Source organism: Nicotiana sylvestris, chromosome 2, assembly GCF_000393655.2.
Source record: "Nicotiana sylvestris chromosome 2, ASM39365v2, whole genome shotgun sequence".
In the NCBI taxonomy this organism is placed as follows: domain Eukaryota; kingdom Viridiplantae; phylum Streptophyta; class Magnoliopsida; order Solanales; family Solanaceae; genus Nicotiana; species Nicotiana sylvestris.
In genome coordinates, this window is record NC_091058.1 from 76,776,988 (window position 1) to 76,797,977 (window position 20,990).

General features: G+C 38.3%; 1 protein-coding gene and 1 pseudogene across 1 annotated transcript; one reads left to right on the plus strand and one right to left on the minus strand.

Moving 5' to 3' along the window:
- Nucleotides 1–710: 710 nt before the first annotated feature.
- On the plus strand, nucleotides 711–10,454 carry LOC138885101 (uncharacterized). The gene is made up of 8 exons (XM_070166000.1): nucleotides 711–904; nucleotides 1,390–1,868; nucleotides 2,100–3,038; nucleotides 3,531–3,748; nucleotides 5,124–5,466; nucleotides 5,960–6,177; nucleotides 8,362–8,604; nucleotides 10,383–10,454. The coding sequence occupies exons 1-8, from the start codon at nucleotides 711–713 to the stop codon at nucleotides 10,452–10,454; spliced, it is 2,706 nt and encodes a 901-aa protein (XP_070022101.1).
- Nucleotides 10,455–18,142: 7,688 nt separating this feature from the next.
- LOC104210107 (vetispiradiene synthase 1-like) lies at nucleotides 18,143–20,532 on the minus strand (annotated as a pseudogene).
- Nucleotides 20,533–20,990: the final 458 nt, after the last annotated feature.

A 20,990-nucleotide genomic window follows, 5' to 3' on the forward strand; every position in this document is an offset into this window, starting at 1 on the left:
AGAGAAGGATGTGAAAAGGGTTAAAAATCTGAAACAGAAGGTATGGTCGCTCCCCAAGTCCGTCCCACACATCTCTATGTCTTTTGTCAAGTCAGGGGCCGAAAAACCTCCAACCTCCTCCATCCCAAAACCTGTGGTCGATGTTGATGAAGAGCTAATCAAGAGGTTCCAAAGTCTGTTCGAAGAGGTCAATATGGTAGAAGTTGGTAAAGGCTCTAGTAAAGCAGATGTGCAGCTCGTTGGCCCAAACATGAAGCTTAGAAATTGGGAAGATACTCCTCTCCCCACCTGGAAGGAGTTTTGGTAGTTTGCTTTGTTTTCCTTTCTGTTATCTAGGTTATTCCAGGGTTGTAATCTAGATTTTTAGTTTTGCTTGTTTTGATTTTCAAACCCTTCTATCCTTTTATTTTTCAATGAAATGCAATTCCCCATTTTCCGTTATTCTTAATAGTGTTTTATTTTGTTCTTTTTTCTTTTGTACAGTTCCTTTTATGCTGGTTGCAGTGACATGACATGCATGAAGAATTTTCAGCCGAATCTTAAAAGCCAATCTAATCCTGAAATAACAATCCAAGAAGTAGAATCTGATGATGAAATAGATTATGACGAAGAAGCAACATTTGAGGAAATCAGTAAAGAGCTAAAACAATTTGAAGAAAAACCAAAGCCTAATTTGAGTTAAACTGAAGCAATCAATTTAGGGGACAAAGATGATGTTAGGGAAAACCAAGATAAGTGTGCATTTAGAACTGCAAGTTAAGGATGAAATTATCAAAACATTGTTTGAGTACAAAGATGTCTTTGCATGGTCATATGACGATATGCTAGGCCTGAGCACTGATCTGGTAGTTCATAAATTGCCAACTGATCCAACATTCCCTCCTGTTAAGCAAAAGTTGCGAAAGTTCAAGACTCATATGAGTGTGAAGATCAAATAAGAAATCACAAAGCAGCTTACTGCAAAGGTCATTCGGGTCACTCGATATCCCACTTGGTTAGCCAATATTGTTCCAGTACCAAAGAAAGATGGTAAGACCAGGGTATGTGTTGATTACCATGATCTTAACAAAGCAAGCCCAAAGGATGATTTTCCATTGCCAAACATTCACATTCTGATCAATAATTGTGCCAAATATGAGATTAGGTCTTTTGTAGATTGTTACACGGGATATCACCAGATCTTGATGGATGAGGAAGATGCAAAAAAGATGGCGTTCATCACGCCATGGGGACATATTGCTACCGGGTAATGTCATTCGGTCTGAAGAATGCTGGGGCAACATATATGAGGGCGATGACCACCATATTTCACGACATGATACACAAGGAGATTGAGGTTTATGTAGATGATGTGATCATAAAGTCAAAGAAGCAGTCTGACCATGTCAGGGACTTGAGGAAGTTTTTCCAAAGGCTCCGCAGGTACAACCTCAAGCTCAATCCAGCAAAATGTGCATTCGGTGTCCCCTCTAGGAAATTGCTGGGATTCCTGGTTAGTAGATGCGGTATTGAGTTGGATCCGTCGAAGATCAAAGCCATTCAAGAGTTACCACCGCCAAAGAACGAAACAGAGGTGATGAGCCTACTTGGAAGGTTAAATTACATCAGCAGGGTTATTGCTCAACTCAAGAAAACATGTGAGCCCATCTTTAAGCTGCTGAAGAAGAATGTTGTAGTTAAGTGGATTGACGAGTGTCAAGAAGCATTTGATAAGATCAAGAGGTACCTGTCGAATCCACCTATGCTGGTCCCACCAGAGCCTGGAAGACTTTTAATTCTCTATTTGACAGTCTTGGATAATTCTTTTGGCTGTGTATTGGGTCAATATGATGTCACGGGAAAGAAGGAGCAAGCAATCTATTATCTCAGTAAGAAGTTCACTCCCTATGAGGTTAAGTACACTCTGTTTGAGAGGACATGTTACGCCCTGACTTGGGTGGTACAAAAGTTGAAGCATTATCTATCGTCATACACTACTTACCTTATTTCTCGCATGGATCCTCTAAAGTATATCTTTCAGAAGCCTATGCCCATGGGAAGACTTGCAAAGGGGCAGATTTAACTTACAGAGTTTGACATCATCTATGTGACTCGGACAGCGATGAAAGCCCAAGCCTTGGCCGACCACTTGGCCGAGAATCCGGTGGATGATGAATATGAGCCGCTGAAGACTTATTTTCCTGATAAAGAGGTCATGTGTGTTGACAAGGTTGACCATGATGAAAAGACAGGTTGGAAACTCTTCTTTGATGGAGCTGCTAACATGAAAGGGGTCAGAATATGGGTTGTACTTATCTCTGAAATAGGGAAACACTACCCTGTAATAGCCCAACTTCGATTTTATTGCACCAACAACATGTCTGAGTACGAAGCATGCATTCTGGGTTTGAGGTTAGCTATATACATAGGAATCCAGGAAATACTTGTTCTGGGAGATTTAGATTTGTTGGTTCACCAGATTCAAGGAGAATGTGAAACTCGATATTTAAAGCTCATACCGTACCGACAATGCATGCATGATCTTTGTCAACGATTAAGGTCGGTTGAATTAAGACATATTCCCAGGATTCATAATGAGATTGTTGATGCCTTGGCTACTCTGGCGTCAATGTTACATCATCCGGAAAAGGCTTATGTCGACCCCGTGCATATCCAAGTTCATGATCAACATGTTTATTGTAATGTGGTGGAAGAGGAAATCGATGGCAAACCTTGGTTCAACGATATCAAGGAATACATCAGGTCGGGGGTATATCTAGTACATGCTACAGGTGACCAAAAGAGAACCATTCGACATCTGGCTAGTGGATTTTTCTTGAGTGGAGGAATCTTGTACAAGAGGACTCCGGATTTAGGATTGCTGAGGTACATAGATGCTAAAGAAGCTTCAACTATCATGACCGAAGTGCATTCTGGAGTTTACGGGTCGCATATGAGCGAGTATGTCCTGGCAAAGAAGATACTTCGAGCAGGGTTATTATTGGCTCACCATGGAACTGAATTGTATCAGTTTTGTTCCCAAGTGTCATCAATGCTAGGTACACAATGATTTGATTCATTCTCCCCCATCTGAGTTACACACAATGTCTGCACCTTAGCCCTTTGTTGCTTGGGGCATGGATGTTATTGGACCAATTAAGCCAGCAGCATCAAACGAGCATAGGTTTATTCTGGCAGCCATTGATTACTTTACCAAGTGGGTCGAAGCTGTAACTTTCAAGTCCGTGACCAAGAAGGTAGTAGTGGATTTTGTTCATTCAAATATCATTTGTTGGTTCGGAATTCCCAAGGTGATCATCACAGACAATGCTGCTAATCTCAACAGTCATTTGATGAAAGAGGTATGCCAACAGTTCAAGATCATGCATCGGAACTCCACTCCATATCGCCCCAAGGAAATGGAGCTGTTGAGGCTGCCAACAAGAACATAAAGAAGAAACTTCGTAAGATGGTTCAAGGTTCTAGGCAGTGGCATGAAAAGTTGCCTTTTGCATTACTGGGTTATCGCACTACTGTTCGCACTTCAATAGGTGCAACTCCTTATCTGCTGGTATATGGAACTGAGACAGTTATACCTGTGGAAGTTGAGATTCCATCCCTTCGGATCATTGTAGAAGCTGAAATTGATGATAATGAGAGGGTCAAAACCCGGCTCGAGCAGCTGAGTTTGATTGATGAGAAAAAATTGGTTGCAGTATGTCATGGTCAATTGTATTGGAAGAGAATTGCAAGAGCATACAATAAAAAGGTGTGTCCCCAGAAATTCTAAGTGGGCCAGATGGTATTGAAGCGCATCCTTCCTCATCAAGCGGAAGCTAAAGGCAAGTTCGCCCCAAACTAGCAGGGGCCATTCGTTGTGACAAAAGTGTTGTCCAATGGTGCTTTGCATTTAACAGACATAGAAGGCAAATGTGTAGATATGACTATCAATTCTAATGCAGTTAAGAGGTACTATGTATGATTTCTTTGCTTACCTTCAGTTGTATTTTGTACTTGTCATGTTCAAAGTTAAAATGACGAAGGCATTTTATTCCGCTACCCAAACACTTTCATCCTTTGTTACTCCTTTTGAGCTTTATTTATTTTCTTTGATATCTTTCTTTTGGAATTAGTAGTAGAAGTAGAGAATAAAAAAATGATGATGAATGAGTGAAAATAAGAAAAATGAAAAAGAAGGAAAAAGAAAAGAAAAAAAGAGGAAGAAAATAAGGAAAGGAGGAAGAAAAAAAAAGAAAGAAGAAAAAAAAGAGAAAAGAAAAAGGGAAACAAAAACAAACAGTTTTCTTTTGAACTACGTTCGACCTGATTCCTTTTAAGGATATGTAGGCAGCCTTACAGTTCGGTCCCATCAAAATAAAAATCAAAAATTCCCTAGACCTAAAGAAACTGGAGCAGAAGTTTTGGTTTTGAAAAGATCTGATTCCAAAAGTTGTAATTTTGACCCTTTTCATCTTAAATTATTTTGAGCCTTCATGCCACCCTTTCTTTCTAACCCTGTCCAAAAGCCTACATTACGGTACAAAAAAAAGACCTTCCGATCAATCTTTGAAGAAGCCAAGTCAAGTGAGATAGAAGTATGATTTACATCATGGGTAACACTTTGTTCATGGGCACAAGAGAGAAAATTTAAAATGAGAGAGTCTTATTGTGAAAACCCTCACTGGCACCTTAAGGCGATGGTGAGCTGAGAGAAAAATTTGAAATGAGAGAGTCTTATTGGTGAAAACCCTCACGGGCACCGTAAGGCGACGGTGAGTTGAGAGATGAACAAATGAGAGAGGCTTGTAGGTGAAAACCCTTCGGGGCACTACAAGTCGAATGAGGTTCGTGGATTTACAGAGCAATTGGATCAGTGAAAGCCCAATTTTTAAAGTATGAAGATATGACATGAATTGAAAATATGATTGGCTGGACGGATTAGGCTGATCAATCCAAAATGCATGCAAGATCTTTGTCAACGATTAAGGTCGGTTGAATTAAGACATATTCCCAGGATTCATAATGAGATTGTTGATGCCTTGGCTACTCTGGCGTCAATGTTACATCATCCGAAAAAGGCTTATGTCGACCCCGTGCATATCCAAGTTCATGATCAACATGTTTATTGTAATGTGGTGGAAGAGGAAATCGATGGCAAACCTTGGTTCCACGATATCAAGGAATACATCAGGTCGGGGGTATATCTAGTACATGCTACAAGTGACCAAAAGAGAACCATTCGACGTCTGGCTAGTGGATTTTTCTTGAGTGGAGGAATCTTGTACAAGAGGACTCCAGATTTAGGATTGCTGAGGTACATAGATGCTAAAGAAGCTTCAACTATCATGACCGAAGTGCATTCTAGAGTTTACGGGTCGCATATGAGCGGGTATGTCTTGGCAAAGAAGATACTTCGAGCAGGGTTATTATTGGCTCACCATGGAACTGGATTGTATCAGTTTTGTTCGCAAGTGTCATCAATGCTAGGTACACAATGATTTGATTCATTCTCCCCCATCTGAGTTACACACAATGTCTGCACCTTAGCCCTTTGTTGCTTGGGGCATGGATGTTATTGGACCAATTAAGCCGGCAGCATCAAACGGGCATAGGTTTATTCTGGCAGCCATTGATTACTTTACCAAGTGGGTCGAAGCTGTAACTTTCAAGTCCGTGACCAAGAAGGTAGTAATGGATTTTGTTCATTCAAATATCATTTGTTGGTTCGGAATTCCCAAGGTGATCATCACAGACAATGCTGCTAATCTCAACAGTCATTTGATGAAAGAGGTATGCCAACAGTTCAAGATCATGCATCGGAACTCCACTCCATATCGCCCCAAGGAAAATGGAGCTGTTGAGGCTGCCAACAAGAACATAAAGAAGAAACTTCGTAAGATGGTTCAAGGTTCTAGGCAGTGGCATGAAAAGTTGCCTTTTGCATTACTGGGTTATCGCACTACTGTTCGCACTTCAATAGGTGCAACTCCTTATCTGCTGGTATATGGAACTGAGACAGTTATACCTGTGGAAGTTGAGATTCCATCCCTTCGGATCATTGTAGAAGCTGAAATTGATGATAATGAGAGGGTCAAAACCCGGCTCGAGCAGCTGAGTTTGATTGATGAGAAAAAATTGGTTGCAGTATGTCATGGTCAATTGTATCGGAAGAGAATGGCAAGAGCATACAACAAAAAGGTGTGTCCCCGGAAATTCTAAGTGGGCCAGATGGTATTGAAGCGCATCCTTCCTCATCAGGCGGAAGCTAAAGGCAAGTTCGCCCCAAACTAGCAGGGGCCATTCGTTGTGACAAAAGTGTTGTCCAATGGTGCTTTGCATTTAACAGACATAGAAGGCAAATGTGTAGATGTGACTATCAATTCTAATGCAGTTAAGAGGTACTATGTATGATTTCTTTGCTTACCTTCAGTTGTATTTTGTACTTGTCATGTTCAAAGTTAAAATGACGAAGGCATTTTATTCCGCTACCCAAACACTTTCATCCTTTGTTACTCCTTTTGAGCTTTATTTATTTTCTTTGATATCTTTCTTTTGGAATTAGTAGTAGAAGTAGAGAATAAAAAAATGATGATGAATGAGTGAAAATAAGAAAAATGAAAAAGAAGGAAAAAGAAAAGAAAAAAAAGGAAGAAAATAAGGAAAGGAGGAAGAAAAAAAAGAAAGAAGAAAAAAAAGAGAAAAGAAAAAGGGAAACAAAAACAAACAGTTTTCTTTTGAACTACGTCCGACCTGATTCCTTTTAAGGATATGTAGGCAGCCTTACAGTTCGGTCCCATCAAAATAAAAATCAAAAATTCCCTAGACCTAAAGAAACTGGAGCAGATGTTTTGGTTTTGAAAAGATCTGATTCCAAAAGTTGTAATTTTGACCCTTTTCATCTTAAATTATTTTGAGCCTTCATGCCGCCCTTTCTTTCTAACCCTGTCCAAAAGCCTATATTACGGTACAAAAAAAAGACCTTCCGATCAATCTTTGAAGAAGCCAAGTCAAGTGAGATAGAAGTATGATTTACATCATGGGTAACACTTTGTTCATGGGCACAAGAGAGAAAATTTAAAATGAGAGAGTCTTATTGTGAAAAACCTCACGGGCACCTTAAGGCGATGGTGAGCTGAGAGAAAAATTTGAAATGAGAGAGTCTTATTGGTGAAAACCCTCAGGGGCACCGTAAGGCGACGGTGAGTTGAGAGATGAACAAATAAGAGAGGCTTGTAGGTGAAAACCCTTCGGGGCACTACAAGTCGAATGAGGTTCGTGGATTTACAGAGCAATTGGATCAGTGAAAGCCCAATTTTTAAAGTATGAAGATATGACATGAATTGAAAATATGATTGGCTGGACGGATTAGGCTGATCAATCCAAAATGCATGCATGATCTTTGTCAACGATTAAGGTCGGTTGAATTAAGACATATTCCCAGGATTCATAATGAGATTGTTGATGCCTTGGCTACTCTGGCGTCAATGTTACATCATCCGGAAAAGGCTTATGTCGACCCCGTGCATATCCAAGTTCATGATCAACATGTTTATTGTAATGTGGTGGAAGAGGAAATCGATGGCAAACCTTGGTTCCACGATATCAAGGAATACATCAGGTCGGGGGTATATCTAGTACATGCTACAGGTGACCAAAAGAGAACCATTCGACGTCTGGCTAGTGGATTTTTCTTGAGTGGAGGAATCTTGTACAAGAGGACTCCAGATTTAGGATTGTTGAGGTACATAGATGCTAAAGAAGCTTCAACTATCATGACCGAAGTGCATTCTGGAGTTTACGGGTCGCATATGAGCGGGTATGTCTTGGCAAAGAAGATACTTCGAGCAGGGTTATTATTGGCTCACCATGGAACTGGATTGTATCAGTTTTGTTCGCAAGTGTCATCAATGCTAGGTACACAATGATTTGATTCATTCTCCCCAATCTGAGTTACACACAATGTATGCACCTTAGCCCTTTGTTGCTTGGGGCATGGATGTTATTGGACCAATTAAGCCGGCAGCATCAAACGGGCATAGGTTTATTCTGGCAGCCATTGATTACTTTACCAAGTGGGTCGAAGCTGTAACTTTCAAGTCCGTGACCAAGAAGGTAGTAGTGGATTTTGTTCATTCAAATATCATTTGTTGGTTCGGAATTCCCAAGGTGATCATCACAGACAATGCTGCTAATCTCAACAGTCATTTGATGAAAGAGGTATGCCAACAGTTCAAGATCATGCATCGGAACTCCACTCCATATCGCCCCAAGGAAAATGGAGCTGTTGAGGCTGCCAACAAGAACATAAAGAAGAAACTTCGTAAGATGGTTCAAGGTTCTAGGCAGTGGCATGAAAAGTTGCCTTTTGCATTACTGGGTTAGCGCACTACTGTTCGCACTTCAATAGGTGCAACTCCTTATCTGCTGGTATATGGAACTGAGACAGTTATACCTGTGGAAGTTGAGATTCCATCCCTTCGGATCATTGTAGAAGCTGAAATTGATGATAATGAGAGGGTCAAAACCCGGCTCGAGCAGCTGAGTTTGATTGATGAGAAAAAATTGGTTGCAGTATGTCATGGTCAATTGTATCGGAAGAGAATGGCAAGAGCATACAACAAAAAGGTGTGTCCCCGGAAATTCTAAGTGGGCCAGATGGTATTGAAGCGCATCCTTCCTCATTAGGCGGAAGCTAAAGGCAAGTTCGCCCCAAACTAGCAGGGGCCATTCGTTGTGACAAAAGTGTTGTCCAATGGTGCTTTGCATTTAACAGACATAGAAGGCAAATGTGTAGATATGACTATCAATTCTAATGCAGTTAAGAGGTACTATGTATGATTTCTTTGCTTACCTTCAGTTGTATTTTGTACTTGTCATGTTCAAAGTTAAAATGACGAAGGCATTTTATTCCGCTACCCAAACACTTTCATCCTTTGTTACTCCTTTTGAGCTTTATTTATTTTCTTTGATATCTTTCTTTTGGAATTAGTAGTAGAAGTAGAGAATAAAAAAATGATGATGAATGAGTGAAAATAAGAAAAATGAAAAAGAAGGAAAAAGAAAAGAAAAAAAGGAAGAAAATAAGGAAAAGAGGAAGAAAAAAAAGAAAGAAGAAAAAAAAGAGAAAAGAAAAAGGGAAACAAAAACAAACAGTTTTCTTTTGAACTACGTTCGACTTGATTCCTTTTAAGGATATGTAGGCAGCCTTACAGTTCGGTCCCATCAAAATAAAAATCAAAAATTCCCTAGACCTAAAGAAACTGGAGCAGAAGTTTTGGTTTTGAAAAGATCTGATTCCAAAAGTTGTAATTTTGACCCTTTTCATCTTAAATTATTTTGAGCCTTCATGCCGCCCTTTCTTTCTAACCCTGTCCAAAAGCCTATATTACGGTACAAAAAAAAGACCTTCCGATCAATCTTTGAAGAAGCCAAGTCAAGTGAGATAGAAGTATGATTTACATCATGGGTAACACTTTGTTCATGGGCACAAGAGAGAAAATTTAAAATGAGAGAGTCTTATTGTGAAAAACCTCACGGGCACCTTAAGGCGATGGTGAGCTGAGAGAAAAATTTGAAATGAGAGAGTCTTATTGGTGAAAACCCTCACGGGCACCGTAAGGCGACGGTGAGTTGAGAGATGAACAAATGAGAGAGGCTTGTAGGTGAAAACCTTTCGGGGCACTACAAGTCGAATGAGGTTCGTGGCTTTACAGAGCAATTGGATCAGTGAAAGCCCAATTTTTGAAGTATGAAGATATGACATGAATTGAAAATATGATTGGCTGGACGGATTAGGCTGATCAATCCAAAATGCATGTCATGATCATTAGAGTTGACTGCTTCCCTCAGATAAGTTTTCTTTTTCTCATTCTTCTTTATGTAGTCATCTGTGTTAAAAATTTTCCTTTGTTCCTTTGTCAAAAATTAGTTCACTTTGCTCCTTGAGTCTCTCTTTATGAGTCCCTTTCGAATTAGCCCTTGTTGAACAAGCAGGAAAGAATTTCAAAGCCTACTACTAACTTCTAAATTGCACAAAGCGGAGTTCGGCCAGGCACATCACAATTTACATGATTTAGAATAAGAAGTATGGTGATAATTGAGATTCAGTCAATCAAGTGAATCTTGAATTGTGAGAAAATACAAGGACTCAACAACTTTCAGAATGAAAATTTAATGCAACAAGTGAGTGTAAGAGATTCAGGTCATTCGGAGGTTTTGTGGTCCAGTTTCAATCAAAAGGTCAAACAACTCCTTGCTAGCTCGAAGCAGTTGATCAGAATAAAGCATGGCAGTGGCAGAAGTAGACGTTTAGAAATGATGCCACAAATTAACCACCACGTTTTTAAACTAACAAGATTTTATTTGTCTGAAACAGGGGCAAGAATTTTTTTTTTAATCCACAGGGATCTCCCATGGAAAAGCATGGTTTAGGGAGCAAGAAATTCTGTTCAGAATCCTCCAAGATGAGAGCATGACTCAGGCGCCCACCTGGATAATGAGGGAATACATTTCATGTTTTGGTAATCAGGCGCCCACCCGGATAACGAGGGAATACAGTTTCAAGTTTTAGCAATCAGGCACCCACCTGGATAACGAGGGAATACAGTTTCAAGTTTTAGCAATCAGGCGCCCACCTGGATAACGAGGGAATACAGTTTCAAGTTTTAGCAATCGGGCGCCCACCTGGATAACGAGAGAATACAGTTTCAAGTTTTAGCAATCAGGCGCCCACCTAGATAACGAGGGAATACAATTTCAAGTTTTAGCAATCAGGCGCCCACCTGGATAACGAGGGAATACAGTTTCAAGTTTTGGTAATCAGGCGCCCACCTAGATAACGAGAGAATACAGTTTCAAGTTTTAGTAATCAGGCGCCCACTTGGATAACGAGGGAATACAGTTCAAGTTTTGGTAATCAGGCACCCACCTAGATAACGAGGGAATACAATTCAAATTGTTGGTAATCAGGCGCCCACCTGGATAATGAGGGAATACAATTCATGTTTTGGAAATCAGGCACCCACCTGGAGAACGAGCGAACTCATTTTATACCAAAGTCAAGCTATGAGAGGCGCCCACCTGGAGAATAAGGGAATTCATTTCAGAGTTACTTCAATTCGCAAATTCAAGAAGCATCAAGAGCCCGCCTGAAGAAAAGGGTCCATTTTTCAGTTGCATATTGAAGATCAAGTAGAGATTCACGGAAGATTCAAGACAAGAAGTAGATAGGATCTTGTATTTTCCTTTTACTTTTGCTATAATTTTTTCTTTTATTTTTGATGTAATGGCAGGAACCGCGGACCGAAACCTCGACGGCACTTCACTCGACTCTCCACCTCGGTACTCCATCGCTCTTCTCACTCCGAACTACACGTGGCATGATTCCTTTATAGCCAAGGATATGTAGGCAGCTCAAATACTAGGGCTTGGTCACATTCTCTTTTCTCTAGTTTTTGTCTCTCTAAATAAGGGTCAGGTCAAAAAACATCTTGTTGTTCTTTTTCTGAAAACACTTTGTGTTTCCCGTCAAATAGGGGCAGCTGTAGACATGTAATTTTTGGCCCACGCATTAGAATCACCTCTAATAGTTCTAGTATTTTTAGGATATATATTTGAACTTATTTCTATAGAATTTTACTTTATTATTAAATTAATTCTATTTTTAAAGCACAAGAAAATTGAAAAATACAAAAAATAGTTTCATGTTTTATTTTATTCTATTTAGTTTAGGTTATTAATATTTTTATGGCAATATATTTTGTTTTTACCATGATTTTTACTTTTAGTTTGAGTATAAGAATTTATATAAAATATATAGTTTCATATAGTTTATTTTAATGAATTAGAATTAATATTTAAAAGTATATTTCAATTTATTTGTTTAAAAAAAGTTGGAAAGATTTAAGTTTTCTTACTGGATTTAAAGGGTCAAAATCCCAAAGAGATGACCCAATTCGGATTTTTACCAGCCCAAATGCCAAATAACCCTCCAACCTATAACCCATCAGCTTTTTAAAATTAAATCGCAGTCGTCCCTCCCTTCTAATCTAAAGGACCACTTTGTTTCCACACCCCCCAAATATAAACCCAATATTTCCCTAATGAACCAAATCGTAAACCTATCTAACAAACAGCCACACCCAGCCCCATCTCCGCTTCTGCCCGCACATCAACTCACCAAACTCGCCGAAATACTCAAAAAAAAAACCAGCGAGTTCACTCAGCCGAGTGCCATGGTTCCCCCCTCTCATCTTCGTCTCTCTCCACGTCATTAACACCATAACGACTTCTGACACACAATATTCTCATCTTCAGCCTTCTCACGCGCTTTTGATTTCTTGAACGGATCTTGGATAAATGAGATCAGTTGGATGTGAGTGAAATCACATCCACGCCTTCCATTTTTCCGATTTTTGTCTTATGGAAATTTTAGGATGATTTTTGGATTTTTAGGAACATTTTCGAATTTTTCTTGGAGAAGAAGAATAGAAGTTTCTAGGGTTCCTAAAAATAGGGGAGAAAATTTGGAGGAAAGGAGGGAGGAAAGAAATGAGGGTTCTAATAGGAAGTTTCTGCTTCTCTTCTCATTTTGGGTCTATTTTCGGTTGAGTTCAAATTCCAAAATAGTCTGAGTTTGATTTTTGTTCAAGTATTGTTCCATTTTCGAAAATTCAGAAAACTAACAAAGTCATCCCTATTTTGGTCTGCAAACATGGAGATTGCTTGAGGTGCTCGAGTTCGAGTTTCAAATTGCTGTCCGTTCGTGAATTTTGGATGAGGTTCCTTGTTCGAAGTCAGCCCTATTTTCTCACTCGAATTCCAGACTCGAAGTTTGTACCTGAGTTTCGTGCTTTCTGTTATTAAGAAGAGTTTTGCAATTTTAGGTTCATCTTTTTCCTTCTTATTCTTGTTAATTGTGATTGAAATATGATAAGAGCCGTAGGAAATTCGCTTTGTAGTGATAGATATTGGATCATGTTTTAGTAGAGTTTATGTTTGGAGTTAGTTTCTAGTTGCGATTTGTGCTCAAGAATGCTATTCGTCAATCTGTTCTTGTCATTCGACGTGCTGCACTTGATTTGGTTTCACTGTTTTGAGGAGCTCTCTGAATCTTCATGCTTAGTCTTATATGTGTGATTTGAGTTAGCAATCCTATTGTAACTAAATGAATCATGAATCAGTGATGCATTTCATTTGCGGTTTGAATTGGTACTTTTTGTGTGTGTTTTGAAAACAAATGCAATCAAGTCCATTTTGCCGAAATCTATTTATTAATCATTAACCTTCCCAACTCGTGTTCTTGAAACCTATTGAGAGTCATTGTTCGAAGTCACTGAATGTGAAAGTGTTTTTTTGTGCTTGGTTGGATCACCATATGAAATTTTCATATTCATGGATAGGACTTCATTAACTACTACCTCAATTTCTGCTGAATATTCTGTTTTGCGACGTTTGCATACTACGAGTTCCTCATGATCTAATAAAAGCTGTAAAGGTGAATCAAGTTTTTTCGTGAAATGAGTCGTTTCGCCCGAACCCAGATCGTTAGATCGATCCCGTGAGTTTTGACTGAGTAAAAGCAGTCTTCTGTTTAGTTCTAGTTTTTCTGGAATTCTCTGTGTGACTGGAAGTTGTCTATCTATTAGTTAGTTCGTCATTTCTTGTTGTGAACCTGCATGATCATACACGCAAAAGGAGCAAACATTATGGTGCCTCGTTCGACCTTAATTCTGTTGGTTGTTTGTTTCTCCCAAATTGCCATGTCTGAAGATTGGGAGTAAGTTAGATTGTTCCCTGATAAGAATGGTCTCTTCCTGCCATGCTTGAAGTAAGAATAGATTGATTGAAATTGTGTATATGTTGGCTCATTATCGTCGGGTATAATTAAATCAGTCGCTCTCCTTAAATTGTCATCATCGTCCTAGAATCATGGGGGTCTTAGACCAATTTTCGCGTGAGCTTCAGTTCGCAGAAGGTTTGCTGGTCACTTAGTCCTCATGATTTCCATGTTTGAGTTAACTGTAAACATCCTTAGTCGTTATGTGATTACACAGTTCCAAGCACTCGAACTGTTCATGTGTTTGTTCACCTATTTTCGCTCGGAGTTCATGTTATCTTTCGTTAATATGCTAAAATCTACCTTCATATTATCATGTTCGCTGTCATTGCTTTGAGTTAGCTCGAATAGATTTAACTAGGGATTCCTTGCATTGTCTTACTTTATCATGTCTTTGTTTATTAGTTGGTTTGGTTGGCTTCACGAGTTATCAGATGTTGGTTTATTTGGATTATCCACTCTGCTTTACTTGGCCTAAATTATTTTGAATGACTGTGTGGTCATGGGGATAGGGAAAAGACTAGCCCATTAGTGTTTAAACTTATTTGCATGCTAGGATTGGGCTTGGTCTAGAAAATAAAATTAATTGTAAAAATATGAGCATGATTTAGAATTTTCTTTTCTTCTATTTGCTTAATTTGTTACATTGTTCGTTAGGAGCATGTTTAGGCCGACCACACCTGGGTAATCATTCTTTAGGATTTGTTCGTTCAAGGCAAGAGGTTGTTCCCTTAGTTAAATTTATCCGGGTAATGCCTCGAAGGATTTGTATATATTTTTATCCGGGGAATGCCTCGAAGTATTCTATAAATGGAGGCCAAAAGTAGAAACTTGTAGTATTTTCACTTTATTTTCATTTTTCTTTTTTTCTTTTATTTAGGTGGGGACAACTTCGAACCTCTTCAGTGTTTATTTTCCCTTTATGTGCTTTCTACCTCAATTTGAATGTTTTTAAAGCCAACTAGATCGAGTACGCAATTGTACTAGTTACGGGACTTGGGGAGTGCCTAATACCTTCTCCCCGAGTTAAATGAACCCCCTTACCCGAATCTCTGGTGCGGATTTGGTTTTAGAGTCTGAAATATTTTAAAAAAAAATGGTGACCTGGCACACCAAAATCAAAGTCAGGTGGTGACTCTGAGTTATTTCCTTTTGAACAATCTTTTATCACTTTCAAAATTGAAAACCCTTTCGAGCTTTACGAAATCCTTTATTATTTTTAAGAGGGTAAGTGAGGTTGTAAAAAAAGGGGTGTGACAGTGGTTTGGTTGGTTTTTTTATCAAAAGCGTATTTTAGAAGATTTTAGAAACTTAGGCTTGAATCCAATGTATTTTGGGCGATTTGATGTTGTTTGAGATGTTTTGAAGATTGGTACAAGTTTGAATAAGGTTTTAAGATATGTTGGTGCCTTTGGTCGAGGTCCCGGGGGCCTCGGGTGAGTTTCGAGTGGTCATTCGGATCATTTTGAAGTTGAGAGAATTGCAGAAATTGCAGGTTTAGATGTTGCAGAAATTTGCCTTTCGTGATCGCGAGGGGAGTCCTGCGATCGCGTAGGAGGTTTTGAGGAAGCCGTCCAGTTATTCTTCGCATTCGCGATGAGAGGCTCGCGATCGCATAGTATGGGAAGTGGTTCATCTTTGTGCATCGCGAACGCAGAGGTGTGTCCGCGATCGCGTAGTGTAAAGTTGCCTGGGCATCGCGTTAAAGAACTAGGGCTTGAAAAATTGAACTTTTGATTTGGGATTTGAAGGACCATTTGGGGTAGGATTTGAGAACTTTTGATATGTACGAACTCGTGGGGAGATAACGGATCTATTGATATGAAAATTTCTGAATTTCGGGACGTGGGCCCGGGTGTCATGTTTTGGTAATTTCGAGATTTGTGCCATTTATTGATTGTTTTCGTTTGGGCTTCGTTCCCTTAGCATATTTTGATGTCCTCATTTTGATTTTGGAGAGATTCGACGCGAGTAGAGTCCGATTCGAGGGGCGAAGGCGTCGCTGAGTAGTATTTTCATCGGTTTGAGGTAAGTAACCATTGTAAATCTGGAACTGAGGGTACAAAACCCCGGTATTTGACTTGTTTTGATAAAATCGGTGGCGCACATGCTAGGTAACGAGCGTGTTGGAGCGCACCGGTAGGTATTGTCACTTGGTACGTCCTGTAGCGACTATTAAGCAGCATATTTGATTTGAAAATATTATGTTATCCCGTATTTCAGATATTTATATTGTATTATGGGTTGTATGCCATGTTTGGGGGCTTGTGCCAACCTGTAGCAATCCTTAGGGGCATTTTGAATGTTTTCCTCACTTTACTTGCTAGAAGCAAACCCTCAGTCATGTTTTTACCTGTTTAAATGTTTAAAACTAGTTTTATTACTCTACTCCTAATTGTGAGGATTGTTTGGGGTGAGGTCCCTAATTTCCATTGTTGTGCCCGAGAAGCTGTGAGGTTAAACACTGAGAGAGGTTGAAAACCCAAATTGTGAGGATATATATATATATAGATGGATCGGGCTGCACACTGCAACGATACTTATATGGATCGGGCTGCTCGCCGCAACGATGTATATATTGGATCGGGCTGTACTACACAGCGATATGGCGCTTGGGCTGTAGGAGTCCCTCCGGAGTCTGCACACCCCTAGTGAGCGTAGTCGACTAAAAATATATGGATCGGGCTGCACGTCGCAGCGATTACTATGATTTCTATTATTATAAGATATAAATAAGTCGAGTGCTGAGAGTGAGTACTGAGTGACGAGAGTTGAGTCACGAGTGAGTGAGAGGCTGCCCGAGGGGCCATATTCTGAGTAATTCCTTGCCCGAGGGGCCCTGTTATGATGTTTCCACTGTTTTCACTGTTCTTTTAAATAAGCCTCTGTTGGATATATTGCTAAGTAACTGATTTCAATGTTTTAAACTAGAAATGATGACTTTTATGACAGAACTGATTTTAAAGTTATATGTTTTTGAACTGCTCATCACTGCTTTCAGTCCATTATTTACTTTAGTTACTTACTGAGTTGGCATACTCACGTTACTCCCTGCACCTTGTGTGCAGATCCAGGTGCCCGAGCGGCCGAGTGAGCATATTCAGCTGATTCAGTTTCTGTCGGGGATTTCGAGGCAGTTGCATGGCGTTCGTAGCCATGTTTTCTCCCTTCTATCATGTTATATTCCGCATTTTCTAGACTATTGATGTAGTAGGTATTCAGACTTGTACTAGAGGTTCTAGACTTGCGACACCAGATCAGTTTGGGCTGTGTAGTTTTCTATTATTTTGACTTCCGCTTCTGTTGCTCTAAACGGTTATTATGAAATTAGTATTTAAAACTTGTGTTGAAAAATGGTTTCTTACTAACGGAAAATGGGTTGTGGTCAGTTGACTGGTTGGCTTGCCTAATAATGTGAAAAGCGCCATCACGACCGGTATTTGGGGTCGTGACAATAAATCTATAAAAAAACACGTGATACATTTTAATTAATCTGATTTATGTTTTATCTTGATATGTACCTTCTATCTTATATATTTGACTTTTTTATTTTGTTTGCTTCTATATTAAATTTAGCAAAAAATTATATTGAACTGCGTGAAGCGCGGGTAAATTAAATGGTGTTCTATTCATTATTTTTTAATTTTTATTGCTTCTATATTAAATTTAGCAAAAAATTATATTGAACTGCGTGAAGCGCGGGTAAATTAAATGGTGTTCTATATTTTTAAGCCACCATTTAGACGACGTTGTCCCTATTTTTTAAAGTTGTCCAAATATAGCTCTTGAAAGATTATCCTTCGGATACTATTAGCCTTGGATCTAATATTTGTTTATATATTGTTCAACTTAACAGACAACACATTAGGTTGTCGTCGTCTAATGTTTCTTATCAAAATTTCAATTTGCTCGAAAGTAATCTTTAGACCGTGGTCTAAAATATCCATAAGCTGCAAGGAAAAAAAAAAGCCATTTAGTTTACTAAACAAAAAAAAGGACAGCCGGGTGCACTAAGCTCGCGTTATGCGCGGGGTCCGGGAAAGGGCCGGATCACAAGGTTCTATTGTACACAGTCTTACCTTGCATTTTTGCAGGAGACTGTTTCCACGGCTTGAGCCCCTGACCTTCTGGTCACATGATATCAACTTTACCAGTTACACCATTTAATTTACTAAACAGTTAATCCCCAAAAAGGATAACTAACAAAAATTTCTGTACTCTCGATCCACATACAATTTATTCATTCAAATAAAACATTTGCAATCAAAATAATACGATGGAGTACAAATTAAATCACTTATTAGTGGAGTTTTAAATAAAATAGTACTGTAATGGTTCACATTAACTTCTTTAATATTTGACCATCTTCCTTTGAGTCCTCTACATGTTGATGGGATTGACGAGTAAGGCTTCAATTACAGACTTCACATTATTCTTTGGATTACTATATCCATCTTCATTATTCTTGTAAACCACATCAATTAGGCGTGTTAGATTTACGATTGGCTTCAAGATTTCAGCTGGCATTGAAGAATTAGTAGGCTTAATAATGCACTCTTTGTTCAAATCCTTCCATGCATTTTCAGCCATTTCAGAAAGTTGTGCACTTGCTTCTTCCACTGTTAAATTGTGCTCTTTCATATAGCATTCTATTCCTGTCACAAGTTGTCCTTTTTCTTTCTCAATCTATATATACGAAAGAAAAAAAAAAGCAGATCATGGATCAGGAAAACATTAACTAATTCACATCTTATTTGAGATTGAGACGTAGTTTATATATCAGTATATACCTCGTAAGTTGCAACGTCATTAATGACTCGACCAATTAATGCTGAAGCCACAAGAATCTTAGGTTTATTCATCATCCAATCAAATGCTGCCTTTGAAGCTGGTTTCATGCCGAATAATTATATATCAGTATATACCTCGTAAGTTGCCACGTCATTAATGACTCGACCAATTAATGCTGAAGCCACAAAAATCTTAGGTTTATTCATCATCCAATCGAATGCTGCCTTTGAAGCTGGTTTCATGCTCAATAATTAAACTCCTCACGATTTCTTTCATCTTTATATTTGAGAAATATAATAATATTAATTAAACTCATAAAATGAAAGGAAAATTATATATATTAGAGTTTTAAGTGATCATACCGCCTCTTTGACGTAATATATTCCATTGAAACTCATATCTTGTTTTTCTACTTCGATGTCATATTCTTTGAAGAGATCGAGAAGAGTTGAATACATTGTTTTCATATAGGTAGGGAGTCGATCAATTTCACTTACATTCCAGCTGCAATGATCGGCAATGTTTTAATGTGAGTACCTTATTCCAACAATCATTATAGAGTAGATGTTTAATCAAATGTTTTCATGAGTCTTTATATGTACATTAGAAATTAAAAATGGAATATTGCATACCGGTCCACAGTTTCTGTGAAAACTTCTAGTTCATCAAGAGTATCATAGGAATCATATGTGTCATCAATTACTGAAATCACTATATGAAAATTATAGTGATATTGAGGTTCTAGTTCATCAAGAGTAGCATTCTGCAAGCATAATTCGAGCACGAGAATATTGAGGTTCAAAATATACCCCTACGGTCCAAAAAAGCACTCCACCATTCTATCTCGAACATACGAAAGCTTAGACGCGAGATCCAAATCATTTCACCACCTTCAAAACAAATTAATGAGAGTCATATTTAGTTAATTAGCTCAAGTAATAAAATATATATGGTACTCAAATTAAATTAAAGCAACTTACTGTGTGAGTTCACTAAGCTCTTCCTTGTGTGGCACTTGCAACAAATTATAATCTAGTTTGGCAAGCCTTAGTAACTTGTCATTTCTTGATTCAGATTCTCCATATATTGAAATGTTAAAATGGGCTTCAGCTCTTGGAATCCCTCTATGTAGAGATTGCATGAGTGCATGTGTTACTTGTTTAATTTCTCAATAATAGAAGAGCTTAATTTGGGTGCTATTTTCTCCAAATGTTCTTTTGTGAAGCTAAGAGCCTCTTCTAAAATTTCATCTTCATGTTCCCTTATTAGTGCTGCTTCATACAGATAGAGCATACCCTTTACATCTTTAAGTAAAATTTCCTTGAATTTTCTATTGTTGTCCTTGAATTGATTGAAATGATCTAAATTCACAAAATATCTTGTTATAACAAATTAACTTAAAACATTCATTTAAATTAAACAAAATTGTAATTATATATGTACACATAAAAATATATACCACAAGAGATTGGATAGCTGTGTTGACTAAACAATCGAAAATATAGAGCAACATTGTATAGATCTTCTTCTTCTTGGATGACATTTAGATTAAACAACTTGCTTATTTAATTTTCAATCTCCTCTTCAAAGTGATATGAAATACCAAGGCGTTCAAGAGTATCAATCAAATATTTTTCTGTCGTGTCATTGCCAGTAGTACTCATTATATGTGCTTGACTTCCTCTTTCAAAGTTCCAATCTCCTTTATATTTTTCTCGGAGACCTGTAATAATGCGCTCTCTCTCTTAGTATCAAAATAAATAATGAAAAAGGGTGAACGAGAAATAAAGAAGCATAGATATATATAACTGATTATTCAACGCAGAACAACTAAATATATTTCCCCAAAGGCAAGGTGAAAATTTTGTTGTTGGGCGAAAACCCCCATCTTGGTGATTTCCATTCAATGATGCAATTGTTGCCATTGCAAGAGAACTTACAAGATCTGAAAATTTGAATGTGAAATTTTCAGTGTTAGTCTCTGAGTTTGTGTTACCTTTTGGTACTAGTACACCACTATTTGTATAGGGAATTAACTAGCTACAATCTAAAATGGGAGAAAGGCTTGCCTTTTTGGAATTATATGTCACCTTTGTACTTAAAATTAATGAGTCCTGTTACTCCCAAACGCACACGCAAGTATACGTGGTCGACAAGTAATATAATGATAAGTTGAGTGTCGAACCCACAGAAACTTGTGTAAACTACTCACTAAATCACTAAAATTGTTATTCAATCCAGCTAAAAACCAAAGTCCAATAATATGGTTATATTATACTACAATTCTAAATAATAACTAAGTTATCAAGTAACGAGTTGATTGTTGTGTATTCAGTAGAGACAAATATTCCAGAGTTGTGATCGATTCACCAATCGTATTGTG